Source organism: Triticum aestivum, chromosome 3A (genome assembly GCF_018294505.1).
Source record: "Triticum aestivum cultivar Chinese Spring chromosome 3A, IWGSC CS RefSeq v2.1, whole genome shotgun sequence".
Lineage (NCBI taxonomy): Eukaryota > Viridiplantae > Streptophyta > Magnoliopsida > Poales > Poaceae > Triticum > Triticum aestivum.
Genome location: NC_057800.1, coordinates 98,369,249 through 98,387,344, shown reverse-complemented (window position 1 = coordinate 98,387,344; position 18,096 = coordinate 98,369,249). Strand labels below are relative to the sequence as shown.

General features: G+C 50.3%; 1 protein-coding gene and 1 long non-coding RNA gene across 2 annotated transcripts; one reads left to right on the top strand and one right to left on the bottom strand.

The window, feature by feature from the left end:
- Window positions 1–4,908: 4,908 nt before the first annotated feature.
- LOC123060486 (uncharacterized) lies at window positions 4,909–6,322 on the top strand. The gene is made up of 3 exons (XR_006427986.1): window positions 4,909–5,388; window positions 5,491–5,572; window positions 6,195–6,322. It is a non-coding gene; the product is annotated as an uncharacterized lncRNA (long non-coding RNA).
- On the bottom strand, window positions 6,045–8,007 carry LOC123060485 (gibberellin 3-beta-dioxygenase 2-1). The gene is made up of 3 exons (NM_001405969.1): window positions 7,399–8,007; window positions 6,988–7,146; window positions 6,045–6,838 (listed from the first exon to the last, which is right to left on the bottom strand). Exons 1-3 carry the CDS (start codon window positions 7,875–7,877, stop codon window positions 6,364–6,366), a joined length of 1,113 nt encoding a protein of 370 aa, NP_001392898.1. The 5' UTR covers window positions 7,878–8,007; the 3' UTR covers window positions 6,045–6,363.
- Window positions 8,008–18,096: the final 10,089 nt, after the last annotated feature.

Sequence of the window (18,096 nt, the reverse complement as noted above, 5' to 3'; positions counted from 1 at the left end):
TGCATGTGTGGTTGTTTATTTGACTTACCGTTCATGATATGGCCAGAGAAATAATTTTGCATGGGACGTGTTTTCGAAGATACGAGTGACCGTGTTGATGGCCCACTCCCATTCATCCTTACCATATAATGTTGTGCTATTTGCAAATGCAGGATCTATGAAATACACACTCCCTTTTTCTTCTCTGCGCGTTCAATCCCCTGAGAGAACAAAATATAGTTAGTTGTTTATCATTTACAGCCTTGTATGGAGAAGTTGATCAGAGATTGTTAAGTACTTACAAAATCAGGCATCTAACGAGTGGCCTCGAGCTCATTGAAGTTGAAGAAGAGATGTAAGTCCTCGAAATCCACACTGAAGGAACCATGATCGTGTAGGAAATGATCTTTGTTGTAGCAGACTAGCAGACCATGATGACCTGCTAAATCCATGCAATATTTATGTAACTCGCGGCAATTGGAGCTGCACTCATCAAAGTATTCGCCAAAAAGAAATGGCTGGCCATGGAGAATCCTAGCAGCTGGAATTCTGGACCTGAAAAAGCTATGTCAGAGATACTTATTCTGCACATCTCCAAATGAGCTGAAAATTTACACATAATTATTTTGGAATATATAATGAATATTGGAGAGAAGAACAACCAGAGGGGGGCAGCCAGGTGGCCAGAAGACACCAGGACGCGTTAGACCCTCCAAGCGCGCCCTGGTGGGTAGTGGGCACCCTGGCCCACCTCCTGTGCCCATCTTCTGGTATATAAGGTCTTTTGACCTAGAAAAAAAATAAGGAGAGGACTTTCGGTATGGAGCGCCGCCGTCTCAAGGCGGAACTTGGGCAGGAGCACTTTTGCCCTTCGGCGGAGCGATTCTGTCGGGGGAACTTCCCTCCTGGAGGGGGAAATTGAAGCCATCGTCATCACCAACAACCCTCTGATCTTTGGGATGCCAATCTTCATCAACATCTTCAATAGCACCATCTCATCTCAAAACCCTAGTTCATCTCTTATGTTCAATCTTTGTACTCGAACCTCAGATTGGTACCTGTGGGTGACTAATAGTGTTGATTACATCTCGTAGTTGATGCTAGATGGTTTATTTGGTGGAAGATTATATGTTCAGATCTATTATGCTATTTAATATCCCTCTGATCTTGAGCATGAATATTATTTGTGAGTAGTTGCCTTTTTTCTTGAGGCCACGGGAGAAGTCATGTTGCAAGAAATCATGTGAATTTGATATGTGTTTGATATTTTGATGGTATGTATGTTGTGATTCCCTTACTGGTGTTATGTGAATGTTGACTACATGACACTTCACCATCTTTGGGCCTAAGGGAATGCATTGTTGAGTAGTTATTAGATGATGGGTTGCTAGAGTGACAGAAGCTCAAACCCTAGTTTATGCGCTATTCCATAAGGGACTGATTTGGATCCATATGTTTAATGCTATGGTTAGATTGTTATCTTAATTATTATTTCATAGTTGCAGATGCTTTCGAGGGGGTTAATCATAAGTGGGAGGTTTGTTCAAGTAAGAACATCACCCAAGCACTGGTCCACCCACATATCAAATTATCAAAGTAGCGAACGCAAATCAAACCAACATGATGAAAGTGACTAGATGAAATTCCCGTGTGCCCTCAAGAATGCTTTGCTTATTATAATAAAACGTTCCAGCCTGTCCTTTGCTACAAAAAGGATTGAGCTTTCTTGCTGCACATTATTTACTGTTAACGTTACTTGCTTGTTACAAATTTCAGTGCTTGCAGAAACTACCTTGCTGAAAACCGCTTGTCATTTCCTTCCGCTCCTCGTTGGATTCGACACTCATACTTATCGAAAGGACTACGATTGATCCCCTATACTTGTGGGTCATCAAGATACCTATTGGGTGCGGGAGAGGGCTAGCGGCATGCGCGAGCGGCGCAAGAAGAGGGCGGAGCGGCGCCGTCACCATCCCCCTTTCTCCTCCGCGTTGTGGTTCGACCTCGTCGTCCACGATCTCGGTCGGCGCTGGCCTCGATCGGTGCCGGCCTCGATCCTGGTGCCGGCAGGCCCATCCCCACCTCTCTTGCCACCACGGGAGGCGGATCCTGCCTGTATCGGAGGGATCTAAACACCCTCCACTTGAATCTCTGCTCTGGAATTGGTGATTCTGCCTCCAACATAGCCCACAAGAGAACGCCCATGGCCGGCTGTGTGTCATAGTTGGGGAAGCATCTCAACACCTCCTCGTCGTCCATCCTCCCCCTCACCTCTCACGCCACCTTGTTCAGTGCTTGCTTGGTCGGGAACCACCTGTCCATCTCCTACAGCCTCTCCATCCTCACTGCATCATCGTCGGCCAACGCCCACATCTGCTGCTCCCTTGTTGTCATCGCCTCCCTCAGGCATGGTGGGAGCCGAATCTAGGTTTTTTGTGGTGGAGGGGAATGACAACACAGACGAGTGGGGAACCGAATAGTGGGTGGGTTTAAGTAACCTCTGATCCACCCGCCCGTCGCCATTACTCACCTCGAACCCCGCGACATGACGAGCCACACTCATATCCGACGCAACTCTAGCTATATGACATGGGGGTACACTAGTTGACCTGGAACAAAACCACCATCATCACCCCATCCACAGGCGTCCACCGTCCAACCCACAACATTGCCGAGGACTAGCCTCTCCCCTCGCCGGAGCAGGAATCCTGGCCGAAAAACCAGCAAGGATGCGCCGAGATCAGGGACGAAGACGTGCGTAAGTTGCGTGTCGCACGAGAGAGAATCAACATTTGAAAAGCATATGGACCATCGTCTTCGGGGCATCATTGCAGAGGGGGCAAAGACCACAATTCGGCCAACCTCTTTCTACAAGTCGGTTCGTCATCCATACCCGGTTTTTTGTTGATAAGCCAGGCACACTTTGGAGGGGGGATCCTTCCATATCGTACTCTTGAAGTTTGTGCAGGTGGCGCCAACGAATCGTGGACTCCGACTCCCTCTTGCAAAGCTGGCATAGACCGTTGTTTGGTCATCCCTGCCTTTGCAGTCAGTCGGCAGTCTACAACTGTCCTTGATGAAAAGCCATGCAAAAAACTTACACTTGTGGACCAAAAAGAGGGAGGAGGGTTAGGGGTGTAAATGTCAAATAAACTACGCCAGCAAGTCCTGTTTAGTTAGTTTTAGCTAGCTTGATTGTTCATTCCCCGGAATTTTTTTATTGAACTGTTAGACCATAATGAGCTTAAGCAAGATTAAACTGGACCCGATTTACATCCGTAAGGAGGGTGAAGGCCTTGTTCGTGACCCCAATAGCAATTTTCACATACATGTGCCGTTCTGGACCAAAGTGGACAAAAAAGCTAGGTTTAAGGTGCAGGTTTAAAACCATTTATATGCACTAAGAGCATTACTAGTAGAGCCCTCAAACCCTCAAACCCCTAAAAATAACTGCTTTTTTACAGTTTTCGTCGAAAAAAAACCGTAGACTAGAACCCCTTAACCCTCAAACCCTCAATTTTTTTTTAAAGGTCCAACCTTCAAACCCTCTCCCAATTCTCAAAAGTAAGGGTTGAGAAGCAAAACCTACCCCAACCCTCATTTGGCGGTTATCCTCGCGCGGGAGGGAAAAATCCTCCCAACTCCCGCGCCCACGCCCGCGACCGCCGCTGCTAGTCGCCCCCGTCGCCGGCGGCCGCCCCGTCGACCTCCCGCGCGCAACGACAACGTCGTTCATGGAGAATATTCCGTTATAAGGGTTGGGTTTGAGGGTTCTAATCTTTGCCTCTGTTTTTCAACCCATAAAAGTGCACAAAAAAATTATTTTTGAACCCTTAAAACGCTAGTGAGAGTTTGAGGGTTTGAGAGTTCTACTAGTAATGCTCTAATAAAGTGAATTTAGGTGCAAACCGTCAATTTCCTGTAACATTTACTGGTGGAGCTGAACATAGCGAGGTGTTTATCCGGAGCACAAGGCGACGGGCAGGCAGCTGGCCATCGCTTTCCTTCATGTGGGTGGTGGCGCGTGACTGTGTTGTGTGAGCCCAGGGGACGCACGTAGTACGTGCGTGCGTGCCGGCAACCCAATCACCTGCACCGAACTGGGATCGTCTGTTAGGGATAAGTACCAGGATGAACCTTTTGCTCGCCGTTGAAAAACCAGACCGGATCGCCGCCGTTCCTTTCCATGGAAATCGCTGGGTTTTCCGAGAGCGACGGAGAGCCAGGGGAGCAGAGAGCCGGCACGCCTCCCTTTCGCGCCGTTGCCCTCTCCTCATCCTGTCCCCGCCCCCGCGGGTGCATGCCGGGATAGACCGATCGAGGCGTTACGCGGTTGCCGTTTGCAGAGCCGGGCGATCGACGGTTGGCTGGCGGCAATGGCGCGGCGTGCGTGCGTGCGCGCGCGATAGGCCGGTGGATGGTGGTGGTGCGACTGGCGACTTGTCGCCGCGGCCGATGGATGGGCGCCCACCCGTGTCGGGCCGGGGGCCTCCGGCGAGCGACAGGCAAGCGGCGCGCACCGCGCGTGCGATCGACAGCGGAGGGACAGAAAGGTCGGCACCTGACCCACGCATCTGCGACATGGAGCCTTCTCCGTCACCTCCGTCCCCGGTCGTCCCCGGCCTCGTTCCATTATTACCAACTCCCGTTTTTCCTTAACGCCATCGCCATGGATGATCCTCCATCGACCAAGGTCACGACAAAGCTCAGCTGCATCTGCATGCACCAACCAGTTGATCGTCTGAGAGTGTCGTCTGCCGGACAATCAATTACCGGCGGGTGAATTTACACACCGACTGCGACACACTGGCCCTCGACTGCAAGGCTTTCATATGACCACCTGCTCCGGTCCGGTGACTTGGCTGCCGGCCGGCCAGCGAGGGATCGACAGGGAAATTTCTGCGCATCCATTCAAGTGGTGAGACCAAATTAACTGTGCTGTGCTTCACTCATAACCCCAGGGCGCACGCTGTACATGCTCATTCATTCGGTCAGTCGGTGCCCCGGCCAGTCCCCACGCATTCGGTTTGTCTGTAGCAGCGCTCTTCACACACTACTCTGAAGATATTTACCAGTGCAGTGATATTTCTCTGAAACTTTTCTGAAGATAGCTTTTACATGCATGTGTCTGTGAGAACTGAGAAGGAGAGCAATGGACAGTAGTGGATGCAAACTGCACAGCAAGCTTGTTCCCAGCTTCCAGAGACGGATGCACGATGCAGCAGAGATGGCATATCTGTTTTGGCATGGCATGGGTACTATAGCTACTACTGGCCGGTGATGCAACGCAGCAACTTGCAGCTGCATGCCCCTGAATGTTAGTTGGTGCTAATGGGAGCCTCCTCATCCTGTGAATGTGTGTCTCCTCATGGCATCTTGTCCCTGTTTGCATCATGCAGCATCCAAAAGGTGAAAAGATCCCTGCAGATCTCCACGGACAGCCCCCCCCCCCCCCCCCCCCCCCCTCTCTCTCTCTCTCTCTCTAATTAGTTTTCATTTTTTTTCATTCAGCCAGGCAGAATGCAGGACAAGCAGCTCCCTTGGCGCATTGCATCCTCTTCACCTTGCAGACCAGAGCAGGACCAACACCCTGGTAGGCTGGTGGCACTACCCCACTATATACACGCATGTATGAAAAGTGTGCATATATAGATGTATGTGATCCTGTGGATGGTCTGCTCCATTTGGTTGCTTGTGTTCCTTGCTGCATGGAGGGCATGCATGCATGTACAGGCAGCCATTCCATGTACAACAGTACAAGCCAGGTGTGTCCTACTGCACCTGCACATCCGTGGCCTATTCCTCCAGAGGAATAATATGCGTGTCCACTGCTGGGTGCTTCCCCATTTCGCTTGCCTGCCTGTATATGTACATGTACATGTACATGCACATGCATGCACATTACCAGTACAATACCATGTTTGCTATCATCCGCCTCTCCTATCATTTGACCAGCCTGGTTCGCTAAGCTATCGTGCCAAATGACAAACTTGCTAAAGGACAAATTGCCTGGCCAATTAGTTAACCAGTAATCTAGTTCTGATCACTTATAACAAAACAAGCGTTTGGTCAGGGGGGCAGGCAGCAGCTAGAAGAAACAAACCCAACATGTCTTCTTCTTTCCCATCATAATCTTTAGTTTCTGCACTTGAATTGAATTAAACCAAGTGGCATGCTTAGATGCAGATGTCGAACTAAGTTCGGTTTTCTTACAGTTAGTTCGTTCGCTGCTGCATGGACGCACGCATCCACCAGCATCATCTGCAATTCTGCATGGAGACATATATGGAGGAAACCTTAAACACGAACGACAGCCGCACGCGCGCGCGCCCTTCCTCCTAGCTACCTCGATCCCTTGGCCGGCCGGTGATGGCCGGCGCCGATCTACGACGAGATCAGGTCGTCCGTGTCGTTGGCGGCATCGTTGTCGGTGGAGATGGCGACCATCTTGAGCGCGGAGGCACCGGTGGTGAAGGCCTTCTTGCGCACGCCCATGTACTCGGGCCACGTGACGGCCCGGTAGGCGGCGGGCGTGCCGGCGAGGGCCTCCCTGAGCGGCGCCACCTTGACGTGGGCGGGCGGGCCGAGGAAGTAGCCGAGCGATATCCGGTCGCTGTCCCGGTTGACGACGGCGCGGTGGTAGACGCTGTGGAAGCGGCCGTTGGTGAGGATCTGGAAGAGGTCGCCGACGTTGACGACCATGGCCCCCGGCACGGCGGGCACCGTCACCCACCGGTCGGGCCCGTGCCGGAACAGCTGCAGCCCGGGCACCAGGCTCTGCAGCACGAAGGTGAAGAAGCCCGAGTCCGTGTGCGCGATCAGGCCCAGCGCCCGCTTCGGGTCCGGGCACTTGGGGTACCTGTGAATCAACGACACGACACAACTCCGTGTCAACCGCCGCACCGACAATATATGTTTTGCTGCATGGTGGAGTACGTGTCGTCGTAGCTGCTGCCATTTGTATTCTATTGTGCTTGTACTACGTACTGGAGTAGTAGTAGAACGTACCAGTTGAGGTGCATTGTGGCGGTCATGGTCTCGGCGATCTTGTGCTCGGACTCGACGGCGGCGACCTGCTCGCCGGTGAGCCCGAGGGCCACCAGGAACAGCTCCAGCAGCTTGTCGGCCAGCGCGCGCATCTCCCTGTGGAACTCCTCCATCACGGCGCTGCACGTCGAGGAACACGACGGACGGCGTAAGTGTAACTGTGTAAGGTAAGTAGGAGTACTACGCACGGACACGCACGGCTAGCTGCTGCCATAGCAGAACAGGAGCAACAAGTTTCGCGCGCGTGCATGCATGCATGGTCGGAGTCGGACACGTCGCCCCGTCACGTGTGTACGGACGGTTGGCCAGAGCCAGTTAGGTAGGTGCCGTACTATGACGTCTAGTGCGCGCATCGGCGGCCGGCGTACGTACCAGAAGTGGCGGTAGTCATGGCCGGCCTTGGGCCAGAGCTTGCGGAGGTCGGAGCGGAGGTTGGCCGGGGAGAAGGTGTAGCCCTCGGACCACATGCACTTGGAGAAGAAGGAGGAGATGGGCGGCGACCCGTAGCCGCACGAGTCGCCGGGCCGCCGCACGGCGCGCATCTTCTCCGACGCCGGCAGCGCGAACATGCCCCCGATCGCGGCCTCCACGCCGGCCAGCAGCTCCAACGGGACGCCGTGGCCCTCCAGGAGGAAGGCGCCCCAGTCCTGCGCCGCCAGCGCCACCGCCTCCGCCGCGCACGGGTCGCGCATGTCCACCACCGGCACCGCGTCCGGCCCTCCGCCCGCGCTGCTGCCGTCCACCACGGGGTGGTCGTGCAGCCCGGGCCACGCGTGCGTCTCCGGCACCCGCCGCGCCGCCCGGAAGTCGAAGTAGCGCGGGTCCTTGCTCAGGTGCGACGGCGTCGGCATCCTGGCGGCACGTACGATCGGTCAAGCAAGCCAAGAAGGACCAAATCAACTCCCCGGCTGACTTTGCAGTACTAGCTAGGAGCTCGAGCTAGCGAGCAATGGTGGAGACGGATGGATTGAGGAGTGAGTGTAAGAACGAGAGAAGTACAAGGAGCTGTATATATAGGGGGAGAAGTTTTGGAGCGTAGCGGGTTAGGAGCAGCCGAGCCAGCCGGAGGGGAATCCATCCATTAGATAATTTGAGTTGATTGATTAACTAGAGAGAGAGAAAAGATGAATATGCATTGCCTGTTGGGAAGAAGATGATGATGAAAATGTGAAGAGCGAGGAGGCTCTTTTGGAGGGATGTGGAGCGCACAAGGCCACCCGCTACGCAACACAAATCTAGCTGCCTGGCCGCGCTAGTGGCACTGGCGCCCAATTAATACACACAAACATAGAAACAAACACAGATGTAAAGTAAAGCCCCCCCATCCAAATAATTGTATGTGGTAGATAGACCCCAACCCAAATTGATTAGTGATCTGGTCCACGGGTAGAAGGTCTGTTCATTCTATTCTGCTACTCCCTCCGTCCAGAATTACTTGTCGCTCAAATGGATGTACCTAGCATTTAGTATTACATACATCTATTGATAGATCTATTTAAGTGACAAGTAATTTCGGACGAAGGGAGTACTAGCTAATTGTGTGTGTGCCGGTGCAAGGGGCTTCATATTCCAGTGGTTCAATATCAATCATGTCCGACATAAATCTTACACCCATCTTGCTCTAGATTTTGGTAAGATTTAATTAATTTGACTATGAGTAGAAAATGCAAGTAAGATTTTGATTTAGGTGAGAGGTGATCTCCACGGATAATTAAATTTCTCTCAACAAGCAATTATACATAAGAAAAAGCATACCTCAACTTGCAACTGTGCGTGGCAAAAGTCTATTAATTCTCTTATGCTAATTATATTCAAGTAAGTATTATAGAGTTATAAAATAAACCATGTGTATTTTAATTTTCAGTTCACCTATTATTATGCCACGTACTCCATAAAACTAAATCTCATTGAAACTTTTGCAACCAATTTCGCAACAAATGTGGAATCATCTAGTTTGTGTGTGTAGGTGATCCATGGATAGAAAAGTCGATATAGGGCCATGGCGATAAGTTGATTTTCATCTAATATAGTGGACTATTGCTGATATGAGAGAGAGAGAGAGAGAGAGAGAGAGAGAGAGAGAGAGAGAGAGAGAGAGAGAGAGAGAGAGAGAGAAAGCAATGTTGGTTGTCTGCAAAGAGTAGTGAGGAATTTTTGGCGCGGTAGCAACCCCTATGTGGTGTATGAGTAAAGCAAGACACAAATGCTGATTTTGACGTTGCATATAAGGCAGAAAGTATAGGAGTTGCATTTTTTCCCGTGTGGAGGAGGCCGAGCTACAAGCATGCTAAAGGGGCATGAATCTTGGTATGAATTTGCATATGGCCATTATTTTCGAAATTAACTACTCTATGTGCATCACATTCTCTATGTTGTATCTCCTGGTAAGTCCTCCTTTTCCGGTTTTAAAAAGAAAGTTTTGGAGGTTATTTGATGCCTTCAAAAGGCCGATCTAGTGAAGATTAAGAGGGAAGCAAACATAGTTTCACATGAACTTACTATCCGTGTGGGGGTGTTATTTATAAAGGTTTTGTCCAATATGTTAAACCTAGGTGAAAAGGACTGTTGAAATGTTGGATAATCTCTCTCTCTCGCCCCCCTATCTTTGAACCACATGTTGTAGCCCTGCGTGTTAAAAGATAAATCCATCTAAAATTCCGTCAAACCACACACAAAGAGGAGATTCTTTTTTAGCGAATAACAAAGAGGAGATTCATGATTAGGGCTTTTGCCTCATGTTCATAAGAGAGTCGGCATGCCTCTTATATATGTGCAAGTGCAAGGTCACACATCGATGTAGTTTGCCTAAACGAGGAGATAGAGACACATACTTCGTATAAAATTTGCAGATACTTAACATACTAGAAACTCTATCTCTAACACTATTGTTTGGCAACCCCTTTCAGTCTCAACTCCCAGAGATCGAGATTGTATTTAAACCTACCAAGTAGCCATACCGACAAAGGATTCGTAAACCCGTCGGTTTTTGATCATTATGCCGGATGAGTGAAACATTCATATTCTTGCATGCCAGCTATTCTCGCACAAAAATATAAGTATGCATCATACGTGCATGGAAGATTGGATTGACGAACAAGTATGTAGATCAAAGATTGCCGCAACACAACATCGGAGCTCGATCCTACAAGATTATGAGTTCACCACTGAGAAGTTGCAGCCAAATCACCTCCGTGCTTGCAATAGACACAACTTATAATCCACTTCAGTGTTAGAATGACATATCATGGCTTGCTTCCTTGAACTCCATGATAGAAGATTAGAGCTAAAGAACAGGAAAAAAATCCTTTTGTGCATTGGCGATCATCAGAACAACCAACCCAACTAGCATCAGAAAAAGCATTGAGCCGATGAGGACGTCACCAACACCAACATAGTTGACTCACTCGTGCGGGTGCACCTTGCAGCAGGAAAATCGTGTTGGGTGGCCGCGCGGACAGCGCTAAAAGCATGCAAGAGATTAAACGATGATGTGGCTTCACCACCATCTATGAAAAAGAGGTAGTGGGGCTCCTATTTAGATATAGTAGATGTGCATGTGTTTAAGGTCTATGGATTCATTTTGCTAATGTGTGTGTGGCATGACACATGACGAGAGATACATATAGGGTAAACGAGGGATATAACATATGGTATTCACCACCGCTATTGTTTTCCATGGCAATGATCTTTGTGTTCAGTAAGTGTTCGACAAGAGTTTGAAATTGCACAAAGATGTTAACCCTCAGATTTATGCTTGGGACAACATATTTGTTATAATCATCAATAAATCTAATATAGCATCATCGAATTGATTTAATTGCTAGTGCACAAACATCAGGGAATGCAAGACCCAACTGATTTGATGAAACACGCAAAGACTTAGGAAAAGGCAATTGATGACTCTTGACCTGCTGGCAGGCATCACAAACTAACATAGTACTAGACATATGATCATAAGGCATATCATTATTTGTAAGTGTCGGTGTCAAAACCGACGGATCTCGGGTAGGGGGTCCCGAACTGTGCGTCTAAGGCGGATGGTAATAGGAGGCACGGGACACGATGTTTTATCCAGGTTCGGGCCCTCTTAATGGAGGTAAAACCCTATGTCCTGCTTGATTATTCTTGATAATATGAGTAGTACAAGAGTTGATCTACCATGAGATCGGAGAGGCTAAACCCTAGAAGTTAGCCTATGGTATGATTATCTGTTGTCCTACGGACTAAAACCCTGCGATTTATATAGACACCGGAGGGGGCTAGGGTTACACAAGGTCGGTTACAAAGGAGGAGATATACATATCCGTATTGCCTAGCTTGCCTTCCACGCTAAGTAGAGTCCCATCCGGACACGGGACAAAGTCTTCAATCTTGTATCTTCATAGTCCAACAGTCCGGCCAAAGGATATAGTCCGGCTGTCCGGAGACCCCCTAATCCAGGACTCCCTTAGTAGCCCCTGAACCAGGCTTCAATGACAATTAGTCCGGTGCGCAGTGTTGTCTTCAGCATTGCAAGGCGGGTTCCTCCTCCGAATACACCACAGAAGAGTTTGAATACAAGGATAGTGTCCGACCCTGCAAAATAAGTTCCACATACCACCGTAGAGAGAGTAAGATTTCCACAAATCCAATCTGCTGACATGTTTTGGCAGCATGACATCATGCCATGGCCCGGTAATTATTCGAACCGTTTTTCCTTAACCAGCCCCGCATATAACGCGAGGCGGTTTCTTGACACGTCTTGTCAAAGCAGAGATCGTGTTCCCCTTATTACGGGGTTCTCATTAATACGGACGTGGGTAACCCAACCGTGCCTAGGACTCCTAGATTTTAGGCAAGTCCCAAACGGCCACGAGGAGGACTCTTGATATTCACCCTCTTTATAAAAGGACAAGGCTTTTACTTCTTCCCTCCCGTGCTCAATCGAATCCTTCCCCCGCCTTGAGTTCTAACACCCCAAGCCCAGGTCAGGTGCTTCGGGCCTTCAATCATGTCCGGATCCAGCCTTCAAGGCCAGTGGATGCCTTCCTCCGTCACGGAGGAGGATATCAAGAAGTTGAGGGAGGCCAGATACCTGATCGCCGAAATTTCGCATAGGCTGCCCGCCCGAGGGCAGGTCATCCCTACTCCCGAACCCAACAAGAGCGTTGTGTTCGTCTCCCACTTCCTCCGAGGACTAGGCCTCTCTCTGGATCCCTTTGTTAGGGGTCTTATGTTCTATTATGGGCTGGATTTTCACGACCTAGCCCCGGATTCCCTCCTTCACATCTCGTCATTTATTGTTGTTTGTGAGGCCTTCCTTCGCATTACCCCTCACTTCGGCCTGTGGCTCAAGACCTTTGATGTGAAGCCGAAGATGGTCGAGGGGCAGTACGCAGCGTGCGGAGGTGCTCTAATAAGCAAAATTGCTGGCGCTCCATGGCCGAAGGGCTCCTTTCCAGAGGTGTCCGGATTGTGGCAACGGGAGTGGTTTTACGTCACGGCTCCCCGAAGTGCCAAGTGGGTAGCCGCCCCCACCTTCCGCTTGGGCCCTCCACCACAACTGATGTCATGGATCAGCAGGGGGCTGAGCTGGGGCCTAGCCAAGGACGTGCCCATACTGCAGAGCCACATCCGAGATCTCTTCGAGGGAGATTTCAGTCTGGTTATGGTAATGCAAGTCATGCTGGTTCGTCGAGTCCAGCCTTGCAAACGCCGGCCCCTCCGCATGTGGGAATTCAACCCGGAAGGACCATGCACTATTCAGTATTTCCTCGGCCTGATGCACGAGGAGATGTACAAATCGTTCTTCGGACCCCAAATAGAGTGTCCGGACACTACCGAGGATGTGGGCCTGAGCAGCAACCGCACCGCATCCCAAGTAAGTAATCCCATGGCCGAACACACTGTCCTTTTTTTATCATGACATCATTCTGAAGAATCGCACTTTGACCAGGACTGGATAACAAAGGCGAAGATGATCCGGTGTTCGGCCCCCCTTCCTGAAGGCTTGGACAATCCGGTGCTGGAAAAGATGCTCGAGCCAACACCTTGCCTCGTGCCCTCAAAGGAAGATGAAGGGGGGAATAAAGAGGGCGAAAGCGGGCCTCCACTGCTACCTGTTCCAACCGAGGGAATGAGCGCCTCCATGAGGGAGGACAACCCAGGGGAAGAATCTGACATTCTCTCACCCTGGGGAAGGAAGAGGACTAACTCTGAAGATCCGGAAACCAAGGTTTCCAAACGGGAGAAGAAATCTCCACCAGAGGGTCCTGCCTCGGAGGGTGCTCTTGTCGAACAATGTCCGCGCGGGGATCAGCCCTCTAACGAGTTGTAAGCAATCAAAAAGTACTTAATAGTGAAGATATCCTACCTTACTTCTGAGGAAAATAACCGAAGCATTTATCTTGCAGTTCGGATCTTAGCCCTTCTCAACAGAGCTCGTCTTCAGGGGATCTTCTTTCGGAGATGATGGAGAGCGAAACGCCTCCCCCGGACTCCCTAGCTCAAGAAGCGGGCGACCTTGAAGTGTCGTCGCGGAGGGTCTCTCTGGATCCGGCGAGGCCAGAAGATAATCCTATATCCACCCAAAGTCCCAAGTATCCGGCTCTTGAAGAGAGCAACCAAAAGAGTCCGGCACCGTCTGGTATGCGGTCGGACGTACTGAGGGATCTGCTAGAGCGAGCGACTATCTTAGAAGAGCAACGTACGTTGATAGGTACGGTGATTGAAAGGATTTCGTCCGCCAAAAGCGGGTTGCATGAAGCCTTTATGAGTCTACTGACGGGTTTTGAGGTACATGAAATGATGTACATTTTTGACAGTACCGCATATTTTAAGGTGTGCCCTATGTAGATAGTAGCCCCTGAGACTCTGGTTGTCGAGAACGGAGGCAAACAGAGAATTGTAGTCCCAGGTAATAACCAGACCGCCTTTATGTGCAGGTGGTTGAAGCTCCGGTGGCTAGCCGGACTGATGGGTTTGTCGGACTAAAGCGACAACTGGATGCGGCAGATGCCGACATTGTGCTTGTCAACAAGCGGCTTGACGAGGCACAGAGTGAGTGATTTTTCTGGTGATCGTCACATAATAAGAGCAGCATGATGCCAGTATCTTTAACATGTTGTGACTGCAGATGGAGCTGCCACCGTGGAGACCCTTCGGGCGGAGCTTGCTCGAGCCAAGGATCAAGTAAGGAGTAGTAATGCGGCCGCTTTAAAGGCGGCCGAAGAGTTAAGAGCCGAAAAGGCCGCGCATTGCGAGAGCAAAGAGAAAAATGGCCAAGATGGCTGTAAAGTTAAAAGACACTACCGACCGTTGCCACCTTCTTGAAGAAGAAAACCGGGCGAAGGCGACGGACCTGGAAAAGGCCACGATGACGACCAAAGACACCCGCTCTGCGATGAGAGCGAATAAGGAGATGTGACAAGCCGGGGATATCGCGGCTGGGAAACCCTTCATGCTGCGGAGGAAGTTTGGAGATCCTCAGTATGCCCCTCTGGACCGGCTGTGGAGTTCGGCGGACGCATATCTGGACTTGGCGGCGAGTGCTGTCGATGCGGCCGAATACTTCCAGATCAAACAGATCGTGAAGTGGAAAAGCTATTCTGGTCACAATTTAATGTTCTAGAGCGTCCGCTTCCATTGACTGATCGGCTTGCCGAATGGGCCGAGATGAATAGATTGTCCGGACTCGCCATGAGGTCTGTTGTGGATCATCTGTGGCCGGAAAGGCCAAAGCCGAACAACTATTTTAGTTTGGTGCAGCAGTTCCTTGGTGCGGTGCCGCGCATTAATGCGATGAAGAGATCGGCGTGCATAGAAGGCTCGCGGATGGCCCTTGCCCGTGTCAAAACATACTAAGCAGAGATGGATGCCACCACTGTCGCGGCGCAGGGTTCGGCCATAGGCCGAGTGGCTGCCGAGCACTATTTTGAAGAAGTTCTTGAAGGCGCTCGTTCGATAGAGGCCCAGTGCTCGAAGAATATTATGTTTGAATGACATGTATTCCCATTGTAAAAACAATGTTTTATTAAGTTTATCAAGGTTGTATGTATACTTTTGCCCGAAAGTATTATGATGCCTCATGTGCGGCTGTTTATGTATATATGTATATAACCTGAAAGATTGCAGTCGTCGGCTTCAGCCCCCACACATATAATGCGGGGGTGTTTGCAGAAGATGTATGTTCACACTTGATCCAACGTCTTGGTCCATTGAGGAGGTGATAGCGCAGCGAACTAGGCAACCGGACTATAATGCTTTAACACTTTCACTTAGCCAGAGAAGTTTGACAGTGGGGCTACTATATAGCCTCTGGTGGCTCCGCACTCCCCCGAATTTGGGGTGCGTACATGCCTGGCCGGGAAACGGCCCTTCGTTAAGGCGGAGGAATCCCGAAGATTCCGGTAGGTCATCGAGTGGTTGACCAGTCTCACGCTATATCATGACAGTCAGTTTTCGGCTTTCTCTATTGAGGTGCTCGTCCGGATGAACCAGGGCACAATCGCAGTAGTTCTCCTGGTGCCGCCTTAGCCGATAGAGCGGAACGTAAGGCAGCAAAACACAGGAGCCGGGCAAACCCAACATTTGACCAAAGACATGATTCGGAGCTGATGCATATAAGGCCAAACTCGCGACGCCGAACACTCCCTAAGGTATTCGGTCTTTACGGTGTAAACCGGGCCTAAACAGTGCCCTTTGTAATAAGCCCCTGGTGTCCAGGTACGTGCAATATTCTGACGTGGCCACATGCCAATACGTCAGCATCCTTCTCAATTGTACTGGGAATCCGGGGGATGTGTATCAACAAGAGACAGTAAAAAGGTTTACGCAGGGTCTTAATCTAAAAAGAATCCTTGGAACGGGTCCTTGCTGCACGTGTGTGCTTGTGTCTCCGTTGTGCCGTATCCTGGACGGGTGTAGCATGATGGTCATCTGTAAAAGAGAGGAACTTAGTTGAAAAGTTGTCGTGCAAAAAGGTAGGTTGTACTAAAGAAAATATGTACAGTTCAAGATGAGCAAAGTTGCGCCTAATTGCCACTTGTTTACGCGCGTTGAGCCCCTTGTATTGTAATAGGGGTATAGCCATCAAACCTGTATCAATTGCATATAATTGCGCCGGACTCGTCTAACCGCGTCCTTGGTCTTAACGACCTGTCAAATGCTTCAGTTGGTGAGGTCGTTTAGCGTGCGGCTGCCAAGGCAGCCGCACGGTCTTCCGCGCGCAAGGAGTGCTCAAGATTTCCATTTACCATAATGATGCCGCGTGGACCGGGCATCTTAAGCATAAGAGAAGCGTAATGCGGTATTGCGTTAAAGCGAGCGAAAGCTTCGCGTCCGAGTAGAGCTTGATAGCCACTTTGGAACGGAGCGATGTGGAAGGTTAACTTTTCGTTGCGGAAGTTATCGGGAAAGCCGAATATAACCTCTAGTAGCAGGGAGCCCGTGCAATGGGCTTCTGGGCCTGGCGTTACTCCTTTAAAGGTAGTATTGCTATGGCTAATTTTTGCTGGGTCTATCCCCATGTTGCGTACTGTGTCCTGATATATCAGGTTTAAACTACTGCCGCCGTCCATCAGAACTCGTGTGAAGTGGTATCCGTCAATTATTGGGTCTAATACCAAGGCAGCCCATCCTGCACGCCGGACACTTGCTGAGTAATCCCGATGGTCAAAAGTGATCGGTTGAGACGACCAGTGGCAGAATTCCGCGGTGATAGGCCCTGGGGCATGTGTCTCTGGGGGTGCCGCTTTGTTTCTCCCCTTTATTACGTGTAACACATTGACTGTTTTGACTTCTGGTGGGAATTTCTTATGTTCCCCAGTGCTTTGCTTGCGAGGCTCATCCTGGTCTTCGCTTGGTGTATCCTGCCCCTTATGTTCGGCATTGAGCTTGCCGGACTGCTTGAAGACCCAATATTCTCTATGGGTATGATTTCCAGGTTTGTCGAGGGTACTATGGATCTGACATATTTGGTCCAGAATCTTGTTTAGGCTGGACAGTTCGACTCTGTTGCCTTTGGAGGGCGGCTTTTGCTGACCTGGACGAGAGCTTCTGAATCTGGCGTTTACCGCCGTGCTCTTCGGGTTGTCTTCTTTATTTCGGGGCTTGTTTTTGTTGCGTCGTGATTTCTCATTTCCGTCCCTGACTTCAGATGTACTTGGGTCGCTGGTGCTGCATCGGGCTAACCAGCTGTCCTCGCCCGCGCAAAAGCGGGTCATGAGGCTTGTTAATGCTGCCATTGTTCTCGGCTTTTCTTGGCCGAGGTGTCTGGTGAGCCATTCGTCTCGAATGCTGTGCTTGAAAGCTGCTAAGGCTTCGGCGTCTGGACAGTCTACTATTTGGTTCTTCTTAGTGAGGAACATGTTCCAAAGCTTTCGGCTGACTCTCCAGGCTGTTGAGTTATATGACTTAAATTGTCTACATCCGGTGGTTGGACATAGGTCCCTTGAAAATTTGCCCGAAAGGCGTCTTCGAGCTCTTCCCAGCTTCCAATGGAGTTTTCGGGGAGGCTTTTAAGCCAGTGCCGAGCTGGCCCTTTGAGCTTGAGGGGTAAGTACTTGATGGCGTGAAGATCGTCTCCTTGAGCCATGTGGATATGGAGGATATAGTTGTTGGGTTTCGTAGTAATTTCAAAAAAATTCCTACGCACACGCAAGATCATGGTGATGCATAGCAACGTGAGGGGGAGAGTGTGATCTACGTACCCTTGTAGATCGACAACGGAAGCGTTAACTTGGTTGATGTAGTCGTACGTCTCCACGGCCCGACCGATCAAGCACCCAAACTACGGCACCTCCGAGTTCTAGCACACGTTCACCTCGATGACGATCCCCGGACTCCGATCCAACAGAGTGTCGGGGAAGAGTTCCGTTAGCACGACGGCGTGGTGACAATCTTGATGTTCTGCCGTCGCAGGGCTTCGCCTAAGCACCGCTACAATATTATCGAGGACTATGGTGGAAGGGGGCACCGCACACGGCTAAGAATATGATCACGTGGATCAACTTGTGTGTCTAGGGGTGCCCCTTGCCTCCGTATATAAAGGCTCAAAAGGGGGGGGGGGCTGGCCGGCCAAGAGGAGGCGCG

Coding starts and splice junctions, on each gene's coding strand:
- LOC123060485 (NM_001405969.1), bottom strand. CDS start 7,877: ATGCCGACGCCGTCGCACCTGAGCAAGGACCCGCGCTACTTCGACTTC. Junction 7,147..7,398: donor CATGACTACCGCCACTTCTG/GTACGTACGCCG, acceptor CTCGACGTGCAG/CGCCGTGATGGAGGAGTTCC. Junction 6,839..6,987: donor GCCACAATGCACCTCAACTG/GTACGTTCTACT, acceptor GTTGATTCACAG/GTACCCCAAGTGCCCGGACC.